Genomic DNA, 27,629 nt, shown 5'->3' on the forward strand with positions numbered 1-27,629 from the left:
CCTTGACAGCCAAATTTCTGGCAGAAAACCGATTAAAAAGATTTTCCCAAACCTGATTACCTCTTATGTCAAATCTCGAGTCTGTAGACTGAAAATTGACAGAGTAGTTTGGAAGAGAAATGTACACACACACAAACATTTTCACTTTCATAGATATATAGATAGATATATGGAGAGATGAAAAGGAACAAAAACAAAATGTAAACTTATTAAAAGAACAGAATTTAAATTTAGACACAAGTTAACTTACTAACACGACAGAAAATAATTAACATGAATAGTTAGTCATTAAATAAAAAAAAGAAGCAATATTGGAATTCTAACGGCCATAGTCAGTCAAAAAAGGAAAAGAAATTGCATCATATATGATGCTAAATCACTCACTCAATGCCACAATACTATACACACTTTGAATGCTAACGGCTTGAAATTTTTTTTTTTTTTTTACTAGGGAGTCAGCACTTATCAAGGTCCGAAGGCCACTCGAGAATAAGAGTTAATGAATGTACCTATTTACTATGCCTCCCCACGGGACAGAGTTAGACACCAGGGTCTTTTTTTAACGTGGAGAAAAGGTACAAAAATAAAAATTGTCTCAGTCGTGAAGGATTTCTCCCCCACCGAAAGAGAACAAGAAATAGAAGTGCAGCATCTGAAGAACAGATGGTATTTATTTGCTCCCCCACCGAGCAAATTAGGCACAAGGCCGATTTTTAAAGTGAGGAGTGAAGGGGAAATGGGGACCAACTCCCCGGGGAGTAGGGGAGTTGGATAGTGACAATTGGTATGAAGGGTTGCCCCTACATTGACCAGGGTCTTATATGTGAGGTTGCCCACACATATGGTCTTTGCTTGCAGTATCTGTCGGAACAGATACTACACTTTGATCTTGTCCCGAAGGTCAAGAGTTAATGAATGTAAGGTGGTAGTGTTGTAATCACTAATGGTGTAAACTGGGTAGAATTTGTTTACATTGGATTTGAAGGCTACCATGTCGTATTTAACCGGGAAGCAGGCCAGCGGAACAGTGTTCCACAGCCAGGAAGTTCTGGGAAAGAAGCTTTGTTCATGGAATCTGCGTTTATATTTAGGCACAGTTAGAGAGTGAGGGAAATCATATATAGTGGTTGTAGCTAGTCGAGTGTTGTTGTGAAAGTTTGGCAAGAGGGTACCATAGATTGGAGTTCAGTTGAGCATTTGCAATGAAAATAATGATAGAGCAGAGACAAACTTGCAACATCTTTTCTGTGGGAAAGAGGTTGCAGGGAAGAGAAAATAACGTCACCTATTATGTTTCGAAGCCAGTTTTGAACTCTATGAAGGCTGGATAGGGCACACCGAGCAACTCTTGCCTAGATGTCGCAACAGTACTCTATTTTAGGGCTCTTATACAATAGAGAATTGCATCGGCAGTGAGATACCTACTGCAGCAATAGAGTGATCCAATCATTTTTCCAGCAATCTTGGCAACAGATTTGATGTATGTGTTCTATTTCAGATCCGGAGTGAAGGTCAGTCCTAAAGACATGGAGCTTTCTAAAAACGAGAGCCGTTCATTTCAATTGGGGCGTGATGGAGGTCAGAGCGATTATGATGAAAGGAGAGAAGCTTGGTCTTCGCTGCATTAAAACTAACCAGCCACCCTTTTCCCCATTGCACCACGTTCTCAAGATCAGAAGAGAGAATCAGAAAGATTTTGGTTTTTGCCGGCCTTTGAAGTGTTGCCATAGATTGTGGTATTGTCTGCATAAATGTTTACGAATGATCTAAGAATGTGATTTTTGGAAATGTTTCTGTCGAACTCGGGAATTTGGATGGAATTTCGAGCAGAAAACCTTTAGTTACTCCACGGGGGTAGCATGTTCTTGTTCCGTCAGCCATGACTGGATAGAGGTCCTAAGTAATTTGCAATTGTATTCTTCGGTCACCCACAACTGAGGATTGAACCTTCAACTGTCAGAAGAATATCACTTTTTGCAATTGATTTTTACCGAGTACTCTAACCACTGCGCCAAGGGTCCTTATGGATGGGAACAGTAGTCAGATGAATCCAAATAATACAAATAATTGTTGTAGACCCGTGATAGGGGTTACAAATGAAAGAAACCACAAGTAGTGTAAAGTGTATAAAATATAATATGTATTTATCATAAAGAATACAGGAGCCACTAAAGTGGTATGAGAGGAACGTGTTCGTAGCATGCACTTAAGCATGGTATGAATATCTCCATCTAGTCTCACCAGTGGTATTCATAGAACTGGTTGATTCCACTTAGTTCTCAAATAGGGGCGATTTGTACCCCACAGCAGTAACCTATCCTCATTTCAAAAATTCAGAAACGTTTTACATATTTGTTTGTTTCTCCGTACACAATTATCATCAACATGGCGGGGTGGGGGAGAGTGGTGATAATTGTACATGGTGGATAATGCCACTAAAGGATCGTGTCATCTATTAAAACAGATGAGGGGGAGGAAATAACCGTGCACCGAGGATGATGTCACAGAATTATGACATCATCAATGAAACAAGAAAAAGAGGGTAAGGGGGGGGGGTCCTTAAAGATGTTTCATCCTGATAACTCAGAACCCATCATGCCTCGTAGGTCATGCTCGGAGAAGTTTTGAAGGAATTCAATCCATGTAATTTTGTCCTATTGTTGATATGACTGTAAATTCGAATTTTCGATGCCTTTATGGCAGTGCGTCAGTGCGGCACTTACTGTAGAAACATTTTTTGCCGCTTGCACCTTACTATTCTCCTCCTCCTCCTCCTTCTCCTCTCAACTCCTCTTCTTTCTTACCCAACCCTCCTACTATTCTTTGCCTATGCAGCACTTCCTCATACTATCCCCTTCCACTTGTCTCCTCTTCCTCCTTTCCCCTTACTCATTCCACTTATTTCATTGGTGCTACCAAGATCAGGCTGTCTGAAGATATTGGCTTCCTAAGACAAAATGCAGATAGCGGGTTAATGTCTGGCATCCAGTAGGATCCCCCATCCACAGTTTGAACAAAATGTTAAAAATTAAAAAAAAAAAAAAAAAAAAATTTAAAAAAGACGACTGATTAATAAAGGACGGGAAAATTAATATTCCTAACTAACTCCACATAACAGACGTAACGGAAAGCTGTAATATAATATCCGAACATATACGAATGTATCTCTGTCTGGCCCTACCAGATCAGGCTATCTGAAGATATTGGCATCCTGAGACGAAACGCACCTAGCATTGATGCTATTTTGTTTTTCTACTTCCTTTTTGCAAAATTTAATCATGTTCTGCAAAACAAAGAACAAAAACAACAACCCACCTTTTCCCTTTTTTCCTTCTTCCCATTTCCTCTTTCTCTTTCTATCTGCCCCATTTCTTGACTGGTTTCCTAACTTAAAAAGTACCAAACATTCTGTAAACCTTTTCCCTCTCCGATTGCAAAATTCATTCATGTTATGCAAGGCAGGGAACAAAAACGATAAAATCCACTATAAAACAACCAAACCAAACACTACAAACTAGCAATTGAAGATACAAAGAGCTTGAAGAACAAAAACCTTCTACAAAATAACTGGATGCAGCAGGAATTCTATTTCCAAAATAACTGGATTCGGCATTAAATAACCTGAAAAGGGTTGATATGCCGTAAAACAACCAAACCAAACTCTTACTCAACCCTCCTACTATTCTTTGCCTATGCAACATTTCCTCATACTATCCCCTTCCACTTCTCTCCTCCTCCTCCTTTCCCCTTACTCATTCAACTTATCTCATACTCTTCTGCTAACTGACTGAATTCTTTTCTTTTGCTCTACTACTTTAACTCCTACTCCTTCTTTCTTTCTATCTTCATTTTCTCCTTGATTCCAGAACTCCATCCACTTCTACAAAACTTTTACTCTGCTCCCCCCCCCTTCACATCTTTACCTTTTCTCTCGCTCTACTACTCTTACTCCTACTTCCTCTTTCTCTTACTACTCTCCTCCTCCTCTCAACCATTCATGCACACCTTCTTTCTTACTCAACCCTCCTCCTACTCCTCGTCTATGCAACATCTCCTCCTACTATCCCTTTCCCTTCAATTTCTTTCCTCCTACATTTCCCTCACTCATTCAGCCTATCTCAAACCATTCCCCTAACTGAATGCCTCTTTTACCTCACTCTACTTTTCAATTCTCTTACTCCTACTGCCTCTTTCTCTAACTGATCTTCTCCCCGGAACTTCACCCCTCTTACCAAACTTTTACTCAGCTCTATCTCTCCACTTTCACATCTACTACTTTATTTTTTCCTCCTTTTTTTTTTCTCCCACTCTCCACCACACCTCTCGAACTCCTACTTCCTCTTTCTGAAGCCTACATCTTCTTCTCCTACAAACTTTTATTTCCTTTCAACCCTTCTCCCCCTTTCAAATCGTTATCTTTTCTCTCTTTTTTTCATCCCTCTCCCTTTCCTTCTTCCCTTACTTCTCATCGATAATGTTATTGATTGTTTCTGAAAGCTTTCAATGAGCACTTGTACTCTGTAACCTTTACCAAGGCCTCAGTATCTAATGTCTTCGCTCTCAAAGACGTGTTCCTCCTACACAAGTCACCCGATTCTCTTTTAAATTATTGATTCAAAAGCAAACATTGGAACTCTTTATTCCACCGTTTTCCCATTGATCCACATCCAGAGACTCTACAGTACGGAGTGGATATTTCACGAGAAGGTTGTGTTATGATTAGAGCTAGGACAACAGCATATTCTTTTCATTGTTTTGACTCTCAAGTGTGTATCCGTTGATATCTTATATGCTTTTATATAAAGTGATGTGTTTCTCGATTGATTAACTGTGTCGGATATATACTCGAGAGTCAAAACAATGAAAAGAATATGCTGTTGTCATAGCCCTAGTTATGATTAATTATACCCTAATAAGCTAACAGATACTACACTTTGATTTCCTGGCCTTTGGGCCAGGAAATCAAAGTGTAGTATCTGTGCTGATGCTGCACTTCAATTTTTTGTTCTCGGTTAGTGGAGGTGAAATCCTTCACGACTGAGACAATTTTTATTTTTGTACCTTTTCTCTACGTTAAAAGTTGTTGTGACTAGGTGAGTTTTTGTTGTGAATGTTTTACAGGAAGGGAGGGAACCATAGAGTGGAACTCAGTCGAGCACCTGTAATGAAAATAATAGTGGAGCAGAGAAAGACTAGTAAGCTCTTATCTGTGAGAAAACGGCTTTAGGGAAGAGAAGAAAAGTAGAAAATACCTCACTAGATTTTTAAATCGGTTATGTATTCTATCACAGCAGGAAAAAATGATCTATTACCGGTCTGCAAGACTAAAACGCTGGCGACAAAAAGATTTGAGACTTGCATTGTTACAACATTAGAGTCAAGGAAAAAAGAGAAACCCTGCGTAGACGGGTAGTTTAGCTAGTATATATCCTGCCAGATTAAACGCCTAAGGTTTGACTATGCGCAACAGAATGGTTTCAGTGAGTTAAAGTTATTCAATTAATTGCAATACTTACCCACCACCCTCCAAGGCCTGTCTTTGTCCGCTCAGATTCAATACCATTTATATTGGGAAAGATTTGCCGCCGACAAAAAGCCAACTCCAACATTCCAGAAAGGCGGACAGCTTTGAACTGGTGGAGGAATAAAAAAAAAAAAGAGGCAAATGCTTATTATATATTAAATGACCCATGATCTGTTGGGTCAATATTGGTATTTTGTATATTAGAGTATGTGTGCAGTTTGCTGTGAATCTAAATAGATATTTTAAAAGTATAGAGTTAAAAAATAGCATTAAAATAAAACAACAAAAATTAAAAAAAAAAAATTGAAAAAAAAAAAAGAAATTGGCAAGTATCTTCCAATATTTTTCATAAAGTTGCAATTTATGTGTAAGAACTCTAATAGAAACAAAGTATATTAATTTATTTTTATTTCGGACTATTATTCTCATCTTCATTAGTTGTTGTTTTTTTCATCTTTTATTGGTTTGTTTATTCAGAACGTTTCGGCCAACTATTCCTCTGGCCTTCGTCAGGTGGTAACCGCGATGGATAGGAACTTTGAATCTCGTAACTGCATTCTCAGCCATCACTGCCATCCATAGTTGTTGTCGTCTCACCACATTTTGGCCAAGTAAACCTCTGGCACGCTTTGGGTGGTATTGAAACCGCTATTTTCAGACGATGTTCATCTGGAACTGTAGAGATTCAACGTCTCTATCAACTGCGCCACGGGCCCCGAAGATAGCAGTTTCAATCCCACCCAAAGCGTGCCAGAGGTTTATTTGGCCAAAATGTGGTGAGACGACAACAACTACGGATGGCAGTGATGGCAGAGAATGCAGTTAGGAGATACGAAGTTCCTATCCGTCGCGGTTACCACCTGACGAAGGCCAGAGGAATAGTTGGCCGAAACGTTGTGAATAAACAAACCAATAAAAGATGAAAAACAACAACTAATAAAGATGAGAATAATAGTCCGAAATAAAAATAAATTAATATATATAATGCTCATCTCAAAAATGAATTCCAATTAAGGAATAATATATATGAAACAAAGTATATTTGAGTAAAGAAGCTACTGAGGTTGTTTTACATTAGAGATTGGAGCATAGTGTGGAGAAGGTCCTAGTCTGAAATAATTAAAAAAAGGGCATGAACTGCTTATAACAAAATGGAGAAGATCTTGAAATTTAATCTTGCTCGCAAATTCAAAATCCATACTTATTGAGCCAATCTTACTCCATGGATCTGAAACTTGGACTCTTTCAGCAAAACAACAGCGTCGTTTGGATGGATGTTACACAAGTCTTGTGAGAAGAGTACTCAATCTCTCACGGCAAAATCACCCGACTCTAGAAATTATATATGGAGACTTACCGAGAGTATCAACCTCAGTTTGCAAGAGATGTGTTCAGTTTGCTGGGCGTTGTGCACGTGCCACAAATAAACTCGTTTCATCATTTGTACTGCGGAAGCACCCATCATCTCATAATCGATCACGAAAGTTAACTTTTCCAGATAGAATACAACGAGATACATTCATCTCCATCTTTTGGTGCTATGACAGATAGGGGATACTGGAAGGGTGTAGTGAGGTCAATCTCGGCTGAGGCCGCAGGATGATGCTGATGATGATGATGTGAAATTAATGGAGTAAGTTCAGTGAATCTGTCATTACTAACCAGCAGAGTGTTTTTTTTTTCTTTTTACAAAGGAGTCATCACTTATCAAGGCCCGGAGGCCACTCGAGAATAAGGGTTAATGAGTGTACAGTCGTCAATGGGAAAATATCATAGTAATTGTTAGTAGTGGAAATTTGGTAAGTTGAATTACTTAAGGGGAACGGCTCATCAAGAATTTGTTTATGTTGAACTTGAACACGACCACATTGTAGTCAGTTGCAAAGCAGGAAAATGGAAGAGAGTTCCACAGGCGTGCAGTTCTAAGAAAGAAGCTTTGCTCATGGAATCTACGTTTAGGTTTAGGCACAGATAAAGAGTGTGGGAAATTATTGATAGTGGTTTCAACTGGATGAGTGTTTTTTTTGTTTTTTTTTTACATGGAGGTCATCACTTATCAAGGCCCGAAGGCCACTCAGGGATAAAGGTTATTGCGTGTACAGTAATCAATGAGATAGTATTGTAGTAATCATTAGTATTGGAGATTTGATACTTACTTAAGAGGGCGGTTTGTCAGGAATTTGTTTATGTTGGACTTGAAGACATCTAAGTTGTAGTCAGGTGGGAAACAGGCAAACGGAAGAGAGTTCAACAGTTATGCACTTCTGAGAAAGAAGCTCTGCTCATGCAATCTACATGTTGATTTAGGCACAGATAAAGAGTGGAGAAAATTATTGACAGTAGTTTCAGCCAGACGGGTGTTTATCGTGAAAGATTGGCGAGGGGGGACGAGAGATTGGAGCTCAGACGAGCACTTGCCATGGAAATAACGATAAAACAAAGACAGGCTCGCAACGTCTCTTCTGTGGGAGATAGGCTACAGGGAAGAGAAAAGGGCATCCCCCACTAAGCTATGAAGTCTATTTTGTACTCTGTCAAGGCAGGCTAGGCTGTTTTTAGCAGCTCCTGTCCAGATGTGGCAGCAGTACTCCATCCTTGGACGTACTTGGCTTTTATATAGATAGAGAATTGCATCAGTAGTGAGATATCTTCTGGAGCGGTAGAAGGATCCCACCATTTTCCCAGAGTCCTTGGCAACAGACCTGATATACATGTTCCATTTCAGATCAGCAGTAAAGGTCAAACCCAAAAGCTTGTCAAAACATTGAGCCTCCCCAAGACGAGAGCCATCCATTTCAATTGATGCCAGATGGGGATCAGAGCGTTGATGATGTAAAGATAGAAGCTTGGTTTTGGATGCATTAAAAGTAACCAGCCACCACTTCCCCCACTGTACCATGCGCTCAAGATCAGAGGAGAGTGAATTAGAGAGAACTTTGTCATTTACAGCCTTTGATGTGTTGCCATAGATGGTCGTGTCATCAGCATAGATGTCAACGGATGATTTAAGTATGTGTTTTGGGAGATTATTGATGTAGATCAGGAAGAGAGTTGGGCCCAGGATGGACCCGAGGGACTCCAGCATTAATACTGTGGGCCTCTGATTTCTGCCCATCAACCATTCTTATGAACCTATCGGAGAGAAATGATTTAATGACTGAGAAAATATTGCCAGTGATACCGTAGCTGGAAATCTTGTGAAGTAGGCCTTTATGCCATACCTTATCGAAGGCCTTCGATATATCAAGAGCAATTGCCCTGGAAGCCTTTGTTGAGAGATTCACTAATCCTATGAGATATAACCGTTAGCACATCTGCTGTAGATCTTGTGGAGCGGAAACCATATTGCATGTCACTAAGAAGGTTGTTTCTGCTGAGGTGGTTGACTATTTAATATGGATTCCAACAACTTACTCATGACACACAGGAGACTTATTGGTCTGTACTGAGAGGGAGATGACTTTTCACCTGAATTCTTAAATACAAGGCATACTGATGAAGTTTTCCAGGGTGTTGGAAAGCACTTATCCTTAAGGCAACGTTTAAAGAGTTTGGTAAGTATGGGGTCAAGTTCTGGTTGGAGCTTTTTTAGCACTATAACTAGAATGCCGTCAAGGCCAGTTGCTTTACTGGAATTAAGGTTCTTGATTAGCTTAGCGACCTCACGCACAGATATTTGTATGTTACATAGCGTGTTGTCTGTTATAGGAGGAAATATGGGGAGTTGATGACCTTCGTCGCATAGGGTAGAATTAGCTGCAAAGTTCTTGGAAAATAGTTTGGCCTTGTCTGATGCTGATGAGATGACTTCAGGTCCATTGATGATGGTTGGGATAGAACGCACACTTCTGTTCAGGATCCTGTTTGCTATTTGCCAAAACTGGTGGGAACCAAGCCGCTGCTCAGCTACTTTGGATTTAACGGACTGAGCATATAGCTCTCTTGCATTTTTTATTACTCTTTTACAGTGGTTGCTGGCAGTCCTGAAAGCAGCTTTAGTCTCAGTACATGTATTATGTTGGTAGCTATGGAAAAAATGATTTCTGTGCACGATGGCAGCAACACATTCTGGGGAGAACCATGGCTGGCTGTTAGGTTTTTGTTGGAATTTTTTGGATGGTATGAATCGGTCTATGCCTACAATTAACCATTCGGTCAGGTCTGATATTATAGAGGACACATCCTTTTTAAACATGGAATGCAGAGGTAGATCGGATATGAATGTACGGAAGCTATCCCAGTCAGCCATGGAGTATCGATATACAGTATGGTGGAGAGGTACGTCTGAAGACTTATTACATTTCATTTTTATCTTAACTTCTACAACGGAGGATCCCAGAGGAGATAGAATGGAACATGAACATAGCTCAGGGGAAGTTGTGAGGAAAAGGTCTAGAAGACTTGCATACTGACCGGTAGTATTGGGCACACGGGTGGGTTCGTGAACAATCTGAGTGAGATCATAGGCAGTGGTAAAATCATGACAGAACCTCCCCTCGTCATTGGTCTTATTTGAGTGGGTCAGCCATTCCACATTATGGACATTGAAGTCACCGCAAATGTGAATGTCAGCTGAAGGATGAGCAGACAGGATGTGGTCAATTTTCACAGATATGCTCTTAAAGATAGTAACCTCACGGTTGTGGGGGCAATAGAGGACAAATATAAATGCAGTGGTGTAAGCTAGTGTAACCTGGAAGCACATATAAGGTAAATTAGGGTCTTCTCTGGAGATATCCCTACCACATGGAAAGCCATCTTTGATGTAGGCACATATTCCATGCCCATAGCGATCTTGGGGGTCAGATTTAGATGTTAAGTTAGAGTATCCTTTAATTATGAATTTGTCTAGGGAAGTGGTTGGCCCTATGCCAGTTTCACTTAGAAAGAATATGTCCGGTTTCATCTCCTGTAATTGTGTTTCAACCTCTGGAAGGTTGGAACATAGACCCCCTGATGTTGGAGAAGGAGACCTGGTAGTAGGGTTCTACGTTGGAGGATGGGGTTCTAGGTTTATTTGTGTTTTGTCTTTGGAGATTTGTCATGTTGAGGTTTGTTTGGGGATTTGTGGAATAGGTCGATAGACTTGGTTGGAGCAGGACATGGAGGGAAAGTAAGAGAGAAAAAGACAAGAATTTTTTTTTTTTTTTGTAGCACATGATAAGGTGAAGCCGTAACAATTACTCACTAGTATAGCATCGAGAGGCCCTACTAGAAACTACTGTATGGTCCAGAATCCATTCACCAAATGGCAATACAGCAGCCCCGGTACTTTGCACCTGCTGATAGGACAGCCTCCTTAGTGGTTAATCCAAGGTTTGGGTCCCTGACTATCAGGCGGATAACGTCAGCCCAGATGAAACATTTACCACAAGTGACATGACCACAAGGATAGACATAGAAACAGAAATTTTCCGACTTCTCAGGCTACTGTTCACAAAGTACTACCGACCTGGAAAGCAGCTTTTTCTTCACCCTTTGTCAGAAAAATCACTCATTGGAAATGAGGACTGAAGGCCAAACAAGGAGAAGCGAGAATTACTGGAGCTGCCAATAACATATCCACATGCATTATCTACTCCCCATTTAAAAAAACCAAGATGAGAAGGACTTATTAATATCTACTTAGTATAAGTTCGTTGCCCTATTCCCAGTTTAGGATAGTACTTGAAGATAGTCTCCCCTCCCATATTAATGCATGGATACTTTTTGCCTTTATCTACCTCGAGTTAGAATGTTCGACCATTCCAGCTCCACCCCATAATAAATATGCTATAATGGAACTTTTATCAAATTGGAAAGTCTGGTTAAATTTTAACTCGTTTAAAAAAACTGGTTAAGAAGTAATACCTTTAGGGTTACGTATTAAGTAGTTTTGTGAAAGTCAGGTCACATGCATTAAAAGTAACCAGCCACCTCTTTCCCACATGATCAAGATCTGAGAAAAAAGAATCAGAGAGAACTTGGTCGTTTACAGCCTTTGAAGTGTTGCCATAGATGGTAGTGTCATCAGCATAAATGCCTACAAATAATCTTAGGATGTGATTTGGGAGGTCATTGATAAAGATCAGGGAAAGAGTTGGGTCCAGGATGGAATCCTGAAGGACTCCAGCATTAATACTGTGAACTTCTGATTTCTGCTCATCAACCACTAATCTTATGAACCTATCACAGAGAAATGATTTAATAATTGATGAAGTGTCGATGAATGGCCAGTAACTGAGGATTGAAGATATGCGTTGCATGGAGAGATAAGAGTATCATATGATGCATACGTAATGTGAATCTTACAGTCAGACTTAATTATAGTGCAGAATCGGCGACTTCAACAGCGTGGTGATCTTGCTGGAAATAAATTTCCAATATAAAACATACTATTCAGTTTACCATTCATTCTACATTAGTGATTGGAGCACAGGGTGGAGAAGGTGCTAGTATGATTTCATGAGTTAGCAATAGATACACTAAGTTCAGGGAACTTCTGCCATTACTAACTAGCAGAGAGTTACTATTGTTGGCCAAAGGAAGAGTCTATCAGGAATGTGTATACAGTGTGATGATGCATGGAAATGTAATCTGGCCAGTAACTAAGGGTTGAGGATATGCGTTGCATGAAAAAAAAAATGGGGAAAGTTCTGCTAAGTTTGTGGAAAGGGAGGCAAGTGCAATTCAATTTTTGGTGCAACTACACTATCATGGTGAAATTCGAAAATTTTAATATTGAATTCCAAGGCAAATCAATCGTCTCTACTGTATTGTCATGTTACAGTAATGAACATATCCAAAAATGATGAAAAACGATAAGGTAAAAAAATTATTAAAGAAAACATTTTCTTTTTACAAAAATTAGTGAAAATAAAATTTTTGGCAAAAAAACACCGGAGAGTTCCAAAGGGAGGTAAATATCGTGTAAGTATTTTTTTTAATAAATTGTTAATTTTGACTTCTTTTTTTTTTTAGCATAATTGAGTTACTTCGCTTGTAATTATGTTGTGTCTTACGAAAGAAATATGGCAACGGATAAAGATTGAAAACACGTGTGTTTTTAAATAATGGCATAATATTTGACATGCTAATTAAATAGACATCATTGCTTTTAGTTTCAATTGACTTAAAAAGTCAGTACATTAAATTATTTTTCTTTTTAATCACTTTTTCCGTTTTCCGAATTTCACTATAGCAGTGTAGTTGCAGCCATTTTTTTTTTTTTTCGTATCTGTAAGTATTGAGTACGGTGCTGTGAAAGTACTGGTAGGTAGAGTGTGGGTAACTAGTTTGGATGCAAAAATTATAAAACAATGGTGACAGATAAGAACTCTGATGTGGAGAAAGTATATCGGGATGGTGAAGCTTTGTTACCTAGGTGATACCATTGGAACACAAGATGAAGCAGATGCTTATGCGATTGGAGGAGAAAGAATTGGATGGAATAAAATCAGGAAACTTTTGCCATTACTAACCAGCAGAACGTTACCACTAGCAAGGGTTGAGGACAGGTGTTGCATGGAGAGAAATGATATAAGAATGAGACAGTGTGTGTGTAATGTGACTCTTAAAGACATCCTTAGTTCTGATGACCTCAGAGAAAGATTAAATATCTGAAAAGTATAGAGAGATCTGTGCAGAAAAGTAGACTTTGATGGTATGGTCACGTTGAAAAATGGATGTAGTACAGTTGAAATAGCAGGTTCAGTTCACAGAGGAAAGGCTAAGGAAAACATGGAAAGAAATGAATGGATCTGAGGGAAAGTAGGATAAATAAAAACCTAGCCAAAGATAAGTTGCTTAAATAAATAAATAAATTTCTGGATAGTATATAGAGGTCTGTGCAGAACGGGAGGCTTCAATATTATGACCATCTTGTCAGAAATAAATTTCCAATATTAAAAATGTTTAGTTAAATTTAGTTTAACATTTTCCCTCAGTTTATGATCTCAGAAAACTGGGACTAACACTTGATCCTTACATGAGATGCATAAATATTCGAATGTTTCATTAAAGTTCTTTATCTCTCAAACAATGAGTTAGTAAAAAAGTTAAGAACATAATTTCCTTCTCCTCAATCAACCATTTAGATATGTTATAGTATATCTCTCTTGTGTTTTTTTTTTTTCTTACTTCATTCAAAAGTCTCAGAAATTAAGGGACCCATTCTTGGGGCCAACACTTGATCTCTATATATACTTTGCCTCTCGAACACGGAGTTAATAAAGAAGTTGGGACATAATTTCCCTCTCTCCACTTGACCATTTAAATATGTGGTGCTAATGCACTTACTGATACGCACTATTTTTTTTAATCGTATTTCCAAGTTTAATTAAAGTTTTATGATATGTTTTTTTTTTTTAATTTAGTTGTAAGGTTAAAGTACAGAATAGGTACAAAACACCCTCCCCTCCCCATGTTAAGAATGGCTTTTTAAATAATAACGTTATTATTTCAGCATGGATCAATAAGTGCATGAGTACCAAATATGTTATAGTATATCTTTCTTTTGGGTTTCTTGCTCTTACAGGATTCCAAGACAAGAATTCATCTAGTCTGGTTGAGTATCCAGCTCCGTGCTGTTACTTGAGGTAACATCACATGTAGAAGGTGTGCCATTCTTCATAAAATCCGATGTGGGTTAGCTATACAGCGGAGATGTTATTCGGGCTGCGAATATTATGTGATTTTGAATATTTAGTCAGGGCTTACTTTTAGGAAAAGTATCCTCATGCTAAACTGTCCTAACAAACTCCTGTTCAGAGATACCTTAGGCACTCGAGAATAGTGTCTAGTAGACATTCAAGTTCTCTCCAGTAGACATTCAAGTTCTCTCCAGTAAGCATTATCCATTTTAAATGTTGATATGTGTTGAGTGGTTTTTAGCAATTGACTTCCAAACTGACCTATCTCTGGCCAAGTCTTCATTTATCCCTTTTTCTCTTAAATCCATACTCATCACTTCCTGCCAGGTTTTCCTTCGACTGTTCTACATCTACTGACACTTGAACTCTCATCCATTCTTTCAAAACACCAGAAGGGATGGGGAAGACAAACAGGCTGAAAGAGAAGGTAGGGAAAAAGAGTGACTGAAAGAGAAGAGAGGGAAAGGGAGAGACCAAAAGAGAAGAGAGGGGAAGGGAGAGACCGAAACAGAAGAAAGGAGAAGGGAGAGAACGAAAGAGAAGAGAGGAGAAGGGAGAGAACGAAAGAGAAGAGAGGAGAAGGGAGAGAACGAAAGAGAAGAGAGGAGAAGGGAGAGAACGAAAGAGAAGAGAGGAGAAGGGAGAGAACGAAAGAGAAGAGAGGAGAAGGGAGAGACCGAAAGAGAAGAGAGGGGAAGGGAGAGACCGAAAGAGAAGAGCGGGGAAGGGAGAGACCGAAACAGAAGAGCGGGGAAGGGAGAGACCGAAACAGAAGAGAGAGAAAGGGAGAGACCGAAAGAGGGGAAGGGAGACCGAAAGAGAAGAGAGGGGAAGGGAGAGACCGAACGAGAAGAGAGGGGAAGGGAGAGACCGAACGAGAAGAGAGGGGAAGGGAGAGACCGAAAGAGAAGAGAGGGAAAGGGAGAAACCGAACGAGAAGAGAGGGAAAGGGAGAGACCGAACGAGAAGAGAGGGAAAGGGAGAGACCGAAAGAGAAGAGAGGGAAAGGGAGAGACCGAAAGAGAGAGACTGAAAGAAAAGGGAGGGAAAGAGAATACTTATTAATTTATCTCATTTAGGTCAGTTCTATATTTAAAATACAATTGACACTATATTCATAGAAATGTTTATTCGTTTTTCTGTCTCCCCCCCCCGCCTCCCCCCAAATATTTTTTTTGTGCTATCCAGAAATATATCAGCTTTATCGAAACATATTTGTGTGTTCAATATATTTCTCATTCCATGAAATTTCCACGGGTTCTGCCAATAATAAATCAATGACTTCATTCAGTCTTAAAAGACAATGGATAACTCTTGTAAGGGTAGCTGTGTGTGTAATTATGAGGCAAGTGTTGCACAATCATCAACCCCACTTCTCTTGAATCGACATTGTTTGAGTCCAGTAGCAAGGAGAAATCCAGGACGACTGGAAACAATGTTGAGCTAAACAGAGAGCACATACAGTATCTAGAATTCGGAAATGGTTACCCATTTTAATATTGATCAGGCTCAACGTTGCTTAACTTTGGTGATTTAACTTGAACCGATGTGTCCATACGGTTATGCCTTATATTAATAGTACCTATTTACTATGCCTCCCCACGGGACAGAGTTAGACACCAGGGTCGTTTTTTAACGTGTGCCTTATATTAATAGTAATAAACTAAATAAAAATGTTTAGTAAAAATAACAATTACAGCTTAATTATTCGTACTGATACAATTTGCGACCCAACTTTTCATTGGCATCTTCAGGCTGTTTACATAAAGATGTAGTGCTTAACCAATCAGATTGTGAGACAGCAAGCTAACATTGTCAATTGCAAATTGAATAAATCATAATTATTATCTGTTTATCATCTATGGTAACACCAAGAAAAAAATCTGCAAAATTTTGGAAAATGTAAAAAATTTATTTAATCTAAAATAAATGTAAGAAACTCTTATGCCTTAATTATTAGTATGAGTACAGTTTGCGACTCACGCGAGAACAGACTTTTTATCGGCATTTTTCAACTGTTTATGTAAACAACATGTTTACATAAACAGTTGATGAAATGCTTCGATTGTGAGACAGTAGGCAAAATATTTTCATTTTAAACAAAAAACAATTTATATATATATATATATATATATATATATATATATATATATATGTTAAGATTTTTTTGTGTTCCTTAGAAGCGCCGGTTGAGTTTGAATAAAATAAATATGTATTATATTCAAGATGAGGCTTTGCCTCGAAATATATTTATTAATTTCAACAAAATTTTCAAACAAAATAAATGTCTGTTTATTTTGTAATAATGCGTTGTTTTGGCTTCTAACGTATATAATACGTATTTATTTTATATATTTTATTTTATCTTACTTTGTTTATCAACATCAAAAACGTAACTATTTTCCTTTATATTTTAAATATTTTCCAGATACATGTGCCTTACTTAAAAAAAATGCTAGTTTTATTTTTGGTGTCTTTAAATAAAAAACACCCAATATTTTTGCTGATGAGGAGACTTTGTTTAAAAAAACCAAATGATAAAATTATTGTACGAGACTCATTATTGTCTATCTCAATAAAAACATTGTTTCCGAAACGATCGTACAATTTATTGATTTTGTTTGTTCTTCCTTGTGAAACCGATTTTTAATTTTAATTATAAATTATCAATCATCTTAATATTAAAATACCTCTAGGATATATATATATATATATATGCCTATTGAGCTTATTATATATCTACATTACAACAAGCACTGTTTTCTTTTCTTTTCTTTTAATTTTATTAATAAATTTACTAATACACTAAAATATACTCTGCTCTTTAGACTCTTGTTCTAATCCCCTAAGTATATATATATATATATATATATATATATATATATATATATATATATATATATATATATATATTAGTGTTGGGATGATTAATCGGAATCAGAAAAATTTTAAGATTTGGGGGTATCGGAATCGGAAAAATTGATGCCTATTTTCTGATGCCAAAACGATTCTTTTAATTGTCTTTTTTTTATTTGATCTTGTTTAAATTGCTGGTAATAACGATAAAATAATAAATATTGATTGATTTTTAAATACCAGTAAAACTAAAATCAATAGATCATCCTCCACAAGTGTAAGTTGACGTTTAGGAAAATATCTGCATATTTAACACGTGTTTTTACGAAAATCGGGGGAAATAACAATATTATAGTTAAACATTTAGAGATTTATAAAGAATTGGAATCGGAAATTGTATTGGAATTGGGAATTTAGCACGAAATCGGTAACTGTATCAGAATCGGAAAAAATATTGGTATCGTTCCATCACTAATCATATATATATATATATATATATATATATGATTAGTTTTTTTTGGAAAAAGAATTCCAGCAGAGTGCTCAATTAAAAGGAAAATCCAAATTTTAAGAGCGTACTTATATTTTGTGTACAGAAAGTTGTTAGTTGATACAGATCATTGGTACCGTCGGTTTCAAGCCCGATAATAAGGCCCGTTTAAGGTATCCTTATCAAGCTCTCTTCAGCCAATATTCGTCTTGATAAGGATACCTTAAACGGGCCTTATTATCGGGCTTGAAACCGACGGTACCAATGATCTGTCTCAACTAACAACTTTCTGTACATAATATATATATATATATATATATATATATATATATATATATATAATCGTTTTATGTATGTGTGTGTGTGTGTGTGTGTTTATTGGAAAATGTGCTTATTCAATTATATTTCACCAATCCTTTAGTTTATGAAGCTCGATGTAACTACAGAGCATATATAAACAAATAACAAAAAGTCTATATTCCAAGTTCCAAGATGTTGTCCATCTTACTGTTTATTTCTTTAAGCATGTTAAAATGTTCAATTCTTGACAGCATCTGTTTCGTAGTGCAGAATCATTCATGTAACTATGTCAATTTTTGAATTTATTCTGCCCTTAACTCATCAGAAGAAAAGGTACTCATCAACTTCCCCCCAAAAAATAAAGGAATATGAGCATGATTACAAAATCTGAAAATCAATTGTGTTTTCTTTTAGTTATCAGATGAACAACATCTCGAAATTTGAAATATAGACCTTTTGTCATATATATATATATATATATAGAATTGATATGTAGTTTGCTTGAAGCATTGTGTGGGATAGATATGTAGTAGAGATTTAGAAGGCTGTCACAATGCGAGGAATGAAATATAGTCGTTGTTGGTGAAAGACGAAAGCAAGTGGCAATTTACAAATCAATAAGTACATACATATATGTCTATATATACATATATTTATTCAGTTGTATTAGGTACAAATGTCTTACTTGTTATGTCTGTGACAATATCCATTATTAATTTCGGAAAAAATTCCCTTTTCAAATGGTAGACGTGACAGATTGATTCAAAGCATGCTAGATGACGGAGCGGAAGTTGGATAGCTGTGTGGGGCCTCGGAGCAAATGTGAGGAGAGGATTTAAGTATGGTCTGATTAGGTAATTAACATGTTTGTATTTTTATTTATTCATTTTTTCTTTTTTAGTTTATAACTTGTTGCTTTAGCGTGAGCTTTTTTAATTTTGCATGTTCTCTGTCTATTTTGTCGTCTTTATTGTTATTATTATTATTATTTTTTTTTTCCTGCTGACATGTATTAGGTGGGATGAATTTGTGTATCTAGATCATGTAAGTCGCTAGTAGGTTGTGTCCGGTTAGCTTTTGAAGGATGAAAGTAGGAGTGAGATGTGACAGAAGAGGGGAGGAGGGTGCGGGATGGTTCGCACCCAGTCGGCTGCTGGGTGTTTAGGTTGGTGTTGCGGTTGTCAGGAATAGGAAGATAGGTGAGAAGGGGGGCACTGGATTGACATTCCTTGCAAGCTGTTAATTTATTTATTTTCATAAAACTATTGTTATTGTTTATTAATTTATTTGTGTTTGTTGTTAGTGTTATTACGGTTTGAATAGGTGGGTTAACTTAAATCAAACTTTTTTCTTTAAATTGGTTTATGTTACTTCAGTTAACTATATTTTTTAAATTATTTTTTGTTTTTATATATTGCTGTTTTATATATTTTTGTTTTTATATATCACTGTTTTTACTTATTTATCAAATTTCTTTTATTTTATTTTATTTTTTTATAAAATTTTTTTATAATTTATATGGGAGGGGCTTGTAGTAAGGTCCTGTCTGGACTGTGATTTGGTGAATGAGCGGTATGTAGTGGTGTACCTGTTGTAATGGGTTAGGGTTGTAATGGTAAGTCTTTGGTGGGAGCCGTATGTAAAGTTATATAATGAATGAAGATCCAAGCTCAAGTCTGTTATTGATTCTGGCCGTAATTTGGATATTAGTAATGATTCTTTTATGCAAAGAATCCCAATATTGCGTTCTGTGGTTAAAATATCGACTTTAATAGATATATTAGTGTTTCTGCAGGTGTTGAGGTGTTTGTGGAATGATGATGCTTGTGTTTGTGTGTGTTCCTGATTCTTATGTGTAGGGGTCTCGTGGTGCTGCCCACATAGAATTTTCCGCAGGCAGAGCATTCTAGTCTGTATACTACGTGTATGCGGTGGCAGATGGTTGCGGGATATACGGGGCAATTTGCCAGTGTGCATGGTGTTGGGTCCTCGTTGTGCTTGCGTTTAGAGAGCTTCTGTCCAACGGATGGTCCAGAGTCGGCTAGTTGCATATTGAGACCCTCTCTTCTGATAGCCCTGTGGATAGCCGTTGTGATCTTGTCGCTGAGATGGGGCATTTTAAGGAAGCAGGTATTGGTGGGGAAGCTTCTTACACGTTTTCTTGTGTTCCAGAGGTGTTTAATGACAGTACTGGGGTAACCTGGTGGAACCTTTTTGTGCATTCTGTCTTGTCTTTTGGCTTGCTGCACTTGCTTTGGATGTGGATGATCTCATTCCTAGCATATCCGATAATGGCCTTAGTAGGGAGGGCCGACTTGTAGTGTACAAATATACTTCGGCTGGCTGCTTTTTGGTAGAATTTAGTAATGACGGTCCCTTCATATATATATATTTGGTAAAACTGGTAATTAGTAAAAACTTGAAGAGAGTGCTCAATACCATTGCAGAGCAAATATGTGTTAAATTTTTTTATTGCCGTTTTATCTGTTTGGTTACATATGTTTACGATCCGACAGCTTTGTCAGGCCTCGCAGAAGTGGTTGCTAGTCATTGGAAAAAAGGTGTTTTTAAGCTTAAAAACACCTTTTTTCCAATGACTAGCAACCACTTCTGCGAGGCCTGGCGAAGCTATCGGATCGTAAACATATGTAGCCAAACAGATAAAACGGTAATAAAAAAATAAAACATATATATATATATATTTATACAGTTGTACCTTGGTACTCGACCATAATTTGTTTCAGATGTTTGTTTGGACACTGAAATGTTTGACAACTGAAACGATATTTCCCTTTTAAATTAATTGAAACAGAATTGATTCCAGAGTTTAAAAGTCCTTTCTTATATGTAAACGGTGAAGATTTTATACATTTAATTCCACTGATATTTCATATTCCTTTTTCAAATTCCTTTTTATCTTCTTTTTATCCAATGGTAAAAGAATATCCATTTCTTCTTTGTTTCTAAAGTCTTTTTTACGACGCTAAACAATATTGAACAATAAAATTTTTTTTTGCGCAATTAATTACTGCCGTTCCGAAATACGTCCACTTCATTCGTCGTATTGAATTGTATTACTAACCTTTTTTCTACTTTCGAGAGGCGGCTGGTTCGTCGAACCTCTCACCTCGAGAGCTGGTCCGAAAAGGCTGATGCTGCTTATTGCTCATTCTTTTATAATTGTTTCTGGTGGTCTTTTGCGCATGTGTGGATTTCCTTTGAAAGGGGAAGTGACTTTGTCCATGTGTGCATACATGTGCACGTATGTGTGCGTACATGTGTGTACGTTAGCGTTTGTGTGTATACACGGGAATGTGAGTATGTACGTGAGCGTGAATATATCTACGTGTGTATACATGTGCACGTATGTATATGACGAGAAAAGTGGCTTGAAATGTGAATGTGTGTTTTTGTGTGAGACTAGGAAAGGCTCCCACAATACTCTCCTTCCTAGGAAAAAAAAATATGCAGTGTATATCTTTTTTTTTTTTTAAGTAATGTTTTCGGCAATTGACTTTTCGTCCTGTTTTTTTGCTGTTGGTGTGGTTGTTTAAAAAAAACGTCAAAAACGGAGTGTGTTCGTAAAAAAAAAGTATTTACTTACGCATGGAAAAGGTGCTTACTCTTTTTTTTTTTAGGCTGACATTTGTTTTGTTTGTTATGTGCTGACATGTGCAATGAGTTGCTTGGAAAGTGAAGTGAATTGTTCGTTTGGAAGGACAATTTTTGTTTCGTGTTGCCGTTGTGTGTCAAGTTGGCAGTGTTTTCACAAATGACTCCGCAGTAGTGTGTGTACATGTAATGCATGTAGGTACACAGGGGACGATAACAGGGGGAACACCGGCAAACGGGCGGTGCACAAAAAGAGACAGCATGTAGATACTTGCGGTCGGCTCTCGGCTAGATAAAGTCTTAAAACAAACTCGGCGTTTGCGTTCTCAGTAAGAAAAACCACAGTACAGGCGTTTGTTGTGCATTCGTTTGTGCTGAACGAGTTTCCAGTTGCCATTGTCTTCGCATGTGAGTCTGCGGTAGTGTGTGTACATTGTCTGTACGGGCGTTTATTGTGCATTCGTTCGTGTTGAATGGGTTTCCAGTTGCCGGTATCAACGAAACTTCCAGTTGTGAGTTTATCCGTGCATCTCAACTCATTGTTAATTCAGCTTCTTCCTATGTGTTGCTAGTGATGTCCTGTAATTATTTCTTTGTTGTTGCGTCTGCTGTGCAGAAGGGAATTGCATAGGCCTAAGTGATTTAGCTCCTCGTGTTTGTTGCAGGGTAATGTCAGGAAACCGTGAAAAATGTTTGTCGAGCTCAAATTTCTTTTTAAATTCGGTATGAAGTCGACAGCTCCGTGTTTATTTTTCTGACGAGTCTGACGAGGGGTTTCGTCATTGTAGTGGTTGAGGTTCTTGTCGGTAGTAGGTCACTTGTTTTTCTTTGTTGAAATGTTCGTTTTTTTTCTTTATCAATAAAAACACGCGTCTCGCTCAAAACAATTCCTTTCAAAAAAAGTAGGGTCACCGTGCATGTTCGTTTCACGTCAGTCGGGCGCCAGTTTGCTGCGGGACTTGTGGTTTAGAATGAAATGTGTGTTCATCTCACGTTCGGGTGTCACCATTTTGTAGGTTGTGGTGCAAAATAGGAGAAAATGATTTGCATTGAGAAAGGAAAAATGAACTGAGAAAGAGACGAAGTACGTGTTAAATTGAATTAAACGAACTAGTATTTTGTGAAGAAACAAGTGAAAGAAAAGGGTACTACACGTGTTTAGTTTGGTGTGCGTCTCTCGCTGTTTACTGGTGAGAAGGAAAGTCTATTGCCATAGAGCGAGAAAGAGAGAAAGTCAATCCAGTTTGGTGTGCGTCTCTCGCTGTTAGCTGGTGAGAAGGAAAGTCTATTGTAGTATAGAGAGAGAGAGAGAGAGAGAGAGAGAGAGAGAATGAGAAAATGTCAATCCAGGCCATGGAGATAGAAAACGTGTAAGGTGTACGTACAGTCTGTTAGCTCTTGTTCCACGTAGCAGCAAGTGGCGTGAGGCACACGCCTCCCTTTTGGGAGGCGGCTGGTTCGTCAAACCTCTCAGTTCGAGAGCTGGTCCGAAAAGGCTGATGCTGCTTATTGCTCTTGCTTTTATAGGTGTTTCCGGTGGTCTTTTGCGCACGTGTGGATTTCCTTTGAAAGGGGAAGTGACTTTGTCCATGTGTGAGTACATGTGTGTACGTTAGCGTGTGTTTATACACGTGAATGTGAGTGTATGTACGCGAACGTGAATATATCTACGTGTGTGTACATGTGCGCGTATGTTTGTGTGCGCGTATGTATATGACAAGAAAAGTGGCTTGAAATGTGAACGCATGTTTTTGTGTGAGACTAGGAAAGGCTCCCACAGACCAGACGAGCGTTAAAACTTAAATTATTATTGAGTGTTTCAGACGATGAATTTCTTTTTATTACACATGGGTTTGACAGACGCCAAAAACTGTAATCAGACATATAAACATCATTTTGACTTAATTCAAAGCATCTCAAATCATGCCAGGACTTATCACCACCATGGCATATAAGATGAAGAAAAAAAACGAAAAAAAAAACAATAACTGTCCAATTTCCTGGAGATGAATATTTTATTATTAATAGAAAGGATAAAAAAAAAAACTGAAGCATGCATGGTCCCCCGTGAGAACACAGTGAATGAGGCATAAAAAAAATGACTAAGTTCAGCACTCCCCCCCCCCTCCCAATTTTGCCCCCAAAGTCCCCAGGGGATGTCAAATCCTGGTGAAAATGAACAAACGGTGCAGTTTTAGGTTGTAACATACGTAAATTTGAGTTCTGCACCATGCAAAAAAAGAAATGACTAAGTCTATTATTTGCTCCTCCCCCATTTAGCCCCAAAAGTCTCCAAGGCCCTAACATATTTTGAGTTCAGCAACCATGGGAAACTGCTAAATAGACATACACAGAAAATTTTGGACAAATATGGTAAAATAGTCCCAAAAATGGAGTGTTTTTATTAGCCCTAAAAGAACCCTTGGGACACACCCAAGTGTTATCGCGAAGTATAGACAAACAAAATTATATAGAAATCAGTTAGTTACAACTTTTCAAAAAGTTTTATAAAAATCCAAGGCATCAATTTTTTTTTTTTTTTTTAAATAAGCACAAAAGTGTCAATTTTAGCTATTTTAACCCGAAAGGCACCCCTGAGGGCCAACCGGAGTTTTCTTGGAAAATCCGTTCTGTTACTTTTTTTTTTACTCATATCATGTTTCATGTTTGTGCAAAATGTAAAAAAATTCCAAGGCGTAGTTATTTAGAAAAGTGCGGATAGACAAGGTGAATTTACAGGTTCATCCTCCTTTTGTTGGGGGACCAAAACATTTCAATTTTATTTTTAATAAATAGCAATATTTATCAAAAGCAATTTCACACTCATCTGGTCTTTCTAACCGTTAAATCTTAATTTATTATCAAGTGTTTACTGTTATGGTTAGGAAATCAGTATCTTCGGACAGCCTGATCTGATAAAACCAGATTGGGGTAGAGATTTTTAAACCCTAACCCTAACCGAACCTCGTTTCACATCCATATGGAGTATCCATACTAAAAATTGGGTTCAATTGTACTATAGGGTTTGTTAGAATATCTCACCAGTTTCTATTGGCATTCATCCAAAATGTTGAATGAAATCGATAGCTGGTCTCAAAATAGTACTTTTTGTCTTTAAATAAAATCCTGATTTTTACGTGTCAATAAAATTGAACGTTTACGTCAAATTTTTATCGATTTCATCTTTTCCCTGATTCTTAAATTATCGGCCAAAATGTTTTAATCTTTAATTTTTTTTACTTTCATAAGAAAATGTTATTTTTTAAAGTCAAATATTGTTTTTTTTTAGTTTGTTTTTTTATGTGCGTGTTTGATAATAAATATTAAAAATGTTTTGATCTTTAATGTTTTTTACTTTCATAAGAAAATGTTATTTTTTAAAGTCAAATATTGTTTTTTTTTTGTTTGTTTTTTTATGTGCGTGTTTGATAATAAATATTAAAAAATGTTTTAATCTTTAATTTTTTTACTTTCATAAGAAAATGTTATTTTTTAAAGTCAGATATTGTTTTTTTTTTGTTTGTTATTGTGTGCATGTTTGATAATAAATATAAAAAATGTTTTAATCTTTAATTTTTTTTACTTTCATAAGAAAATGTTATTTTTAAAGTCAAATATTGTTTTTTGTTTGTTTGTTATTGTGTGCGTGTTTGATAATAAATATTAAAAATGTTTTAATCTTTAATTTTTTTTACTTTCATAAGAAAATGTTATTTTTTAAAGTCAAATATTTTTTTTTTTTTTCGTTTGTTATTGTGTGCGTGTTTGATAATAAATATTAAAAATGTTTTAATCTTTAATTTTTTTGACTTTCATAAGAAAATGTTATTTTTAAAGTCAAATATTGTTTTTTGTTTGTTTGTTATTGTGTGCATGTTTGATAATAAATATTAAAAATGTTTTAATCTTTAATTTTTTTACTTTCATAAGAAAATGTTATTTTTTAAAGTCAAATATTGTTTTTTTTTTGTTTGTTTTTTTATGTGCGTGTTTGATAATAAATATTAAAAATGTTTTAATCTTTAATTTTTTTTACTTTCATAAGAAAATGTTATTTTTTAAAGTCAAATATTGTTTTTTCTGTTTGTTATTGTGTGCATGTTTGATAATAAATATTAAAAATGTTTTAATCTTTAATTTTTTTTACTTTCATAAGAAAATGTTATTTTTAAAGTCAAATATTGTTTTTTTTTTCGTTTGTTATTGTGTGCGTGTTTGATAATAAATATCAAAAATGTTTTAATCTTTAATTTTTTTTACTTTCATAAGAAAATGTTATTTTTTAAAGTCAAATATTGTTTTTTTTTTGTTTGTTTTTTTATGTGCGTGTTTGATAATAAATATTAAAAATGTTTTAATCTTTAATTTTTTTTACTTTCATAAGAAAATGTTATTTTTTAAAGTCAAATATTGTTTTTTTTTTGTTTGTTTTTTTATGTGCGTGTTTGATAATAAATATTAAAAATGTTTTAATCTTTAATTTTTTTTACTTTCATAAGAAAATGTTATTTTTAAAGTCAAATATTGTTTTTTGTTTGTTTGTTATTGTGTGCGTGTTTGATAATAAATATTAAAAATGTTTTAATCTTTAATTTTTTTTACTTTCATAAGAAAATGTTATTTTTTAAAGTCAAATATTGTTTTTTTTTTGTTTGTTTTTTTATGTGCGTGTTTGATAATAAATATTAAAAATGTTTTAATCTTTAATTTTTTTTACTTTCATAAGAAAATGTTATTTTTTAAAGTCAAATATTGTTTTTTTTTTGTTTGTTTTTTTATGTGCGTGTTTGATAATAAATATTAAAAATGTTTTAATCTTTAATTTTTTTTACTTTCATAAGAAAATGTTATTTTTAAAGTCAAATATTGTTTTTTGTTTGTTTGTTATTGTGTGCGTGTTTGATAATAAATATTAAAAATGTTTTAATCTTTAATTTTTTTTACTTTCATAAGAAAATGTTATTTTTTAAAGTCAAATATTGTTTTTTTTTTGTTTGTTTTTTTATGTGCGTGTTTGATAATAAATATTAAAAATGTTTTAATCTTTAATTTTTTTTACTTTCATAAGAAAATGTTATTTTTTAAAGTCAAATATTGTTTTTTTTTTGTTTGTTTTTTTATGTGCGTGTTTGATAATAAATATAAAAAATGTTTTAATCTTTAATTTTTTTACTTTCATAAGAAAATGTTATTTTTTAAAGTCAAATATTGTTTTTTTTTCGTTTGTTATTGTGTGCGTGTTTGATAATAAATATTAAAAATGTTTTAATCTTTAATTTTTTTTACTTTCATAAGAAAATGTTATTTTTTAAAGTCAAATATTGTTTTTTGTTTGTTTGTTTTTTTATGTGCGTGTTTGATAATAAATATTAAAAATGTTTTAATCTTTAATTTTTTTTACTTTCATAAGAAAATGTTATTTTTTAAAGTCAAATATTGTTTTTTTTTCGTTTGTTATTGTGTGCGTGTTTGATAATAAATATTAAAAATGTTTTAATCTTTAATTTTTTTTACTTTCATAAGAAAATGTTATTTTTTAAAGTCAAATATTGTTTTTTGTTTGTTTGTTTTTTTATGTGCGTGTTTGATAATAAATATTAAAAATGTTTTAATCTTTAATTTTTTTTACTTTCATAAGAAAATGTTATTTTTTAAAGTCAAATATTGTTTTTTTTTCGTTTGTTATTGTGTGCGTGTTTGATAATAAATATTAAAAATGTTTTAATCTTTAATTTTTTTTACTTTCATAAGAAAATGTTATTTTTTAAAGTCAAATATTGTTTTTTTTTTGTTTGTTTTTTTATGTGCGTGTTTGATAATAAATATTAAAAATGTTTTAATCTTTAATTTTTTTTACTTTCATAAGAAAATGTTATTTTTTAAAGTCAAATATTGTTTTTTTTTTGTTTGTTTTTTTATGTGCGTGTTTGATAATAAATATTAAAAATGTTTTAATCTTTAATTTTTTTTACTTTCATAAGAAAATGTTATTTTTTAAAGTCAAATATTGTTTTTTTTTCGTTTGTTATTGTGTGCGTGTTTGATAATAAATATTAAAAATGTTTTAATCTTTAATTTTTTTTACTTTCATAAGAAAATGTTATTTTTTAAAGTCAAATATTGTTATTTTTTGTTTGTTTTTATGTGCGTGTTTGATAATAAATATAAAAAATGTTTTAATCTTTAATTTTTTTACTTTCATAAGAAAATGTTATTT

General features: G+C 35.3%; 1 protein-coding gene across 3 annotated transcripts in view; it reads right to left on the reverse strand.

Moving 5' to 3' along the window:
* LOC145269510 (inositol polyphosphate 5-phosphatase K-like) overlaps nucleotides 1-27,629 on the reverse strand; it is a 300,729-nt gene that overhangs the window by 98,562 nt on the left and 174,538 nt on the right. For all 3 annotated transcript variants that reach the window (XM_080125252.1, XM_080125250.1, XM_080125251.1), the window contains exon 4: nucleotides 5,517-5,633. In XM_080125252.1, coding sequence (XP_079981378.1) covers nucleotides 5,517-5,633 — 117 coding nt within the window. The remainder of the gene's footprint in view (nucleotides 1-5,516; nucleotides 5,634-27,629) is intronic.

Source organism: Euprymna scolopes, chromosome 45 (assembly GCF_053919585.1).
Source record: "Euprymna scolopes isolate OS-2025 chromosome 45, ASM5391958v1, whole genome shotgun sequence".
In the NCBI taxonomy this organism is placed as follows: domain Eukaryota; kingdom Metazoa; phylum Mollusca; class Cephalopoda; order Sepiida; family Sepiolidae; genus Euprymna; species Euprymna scolopes.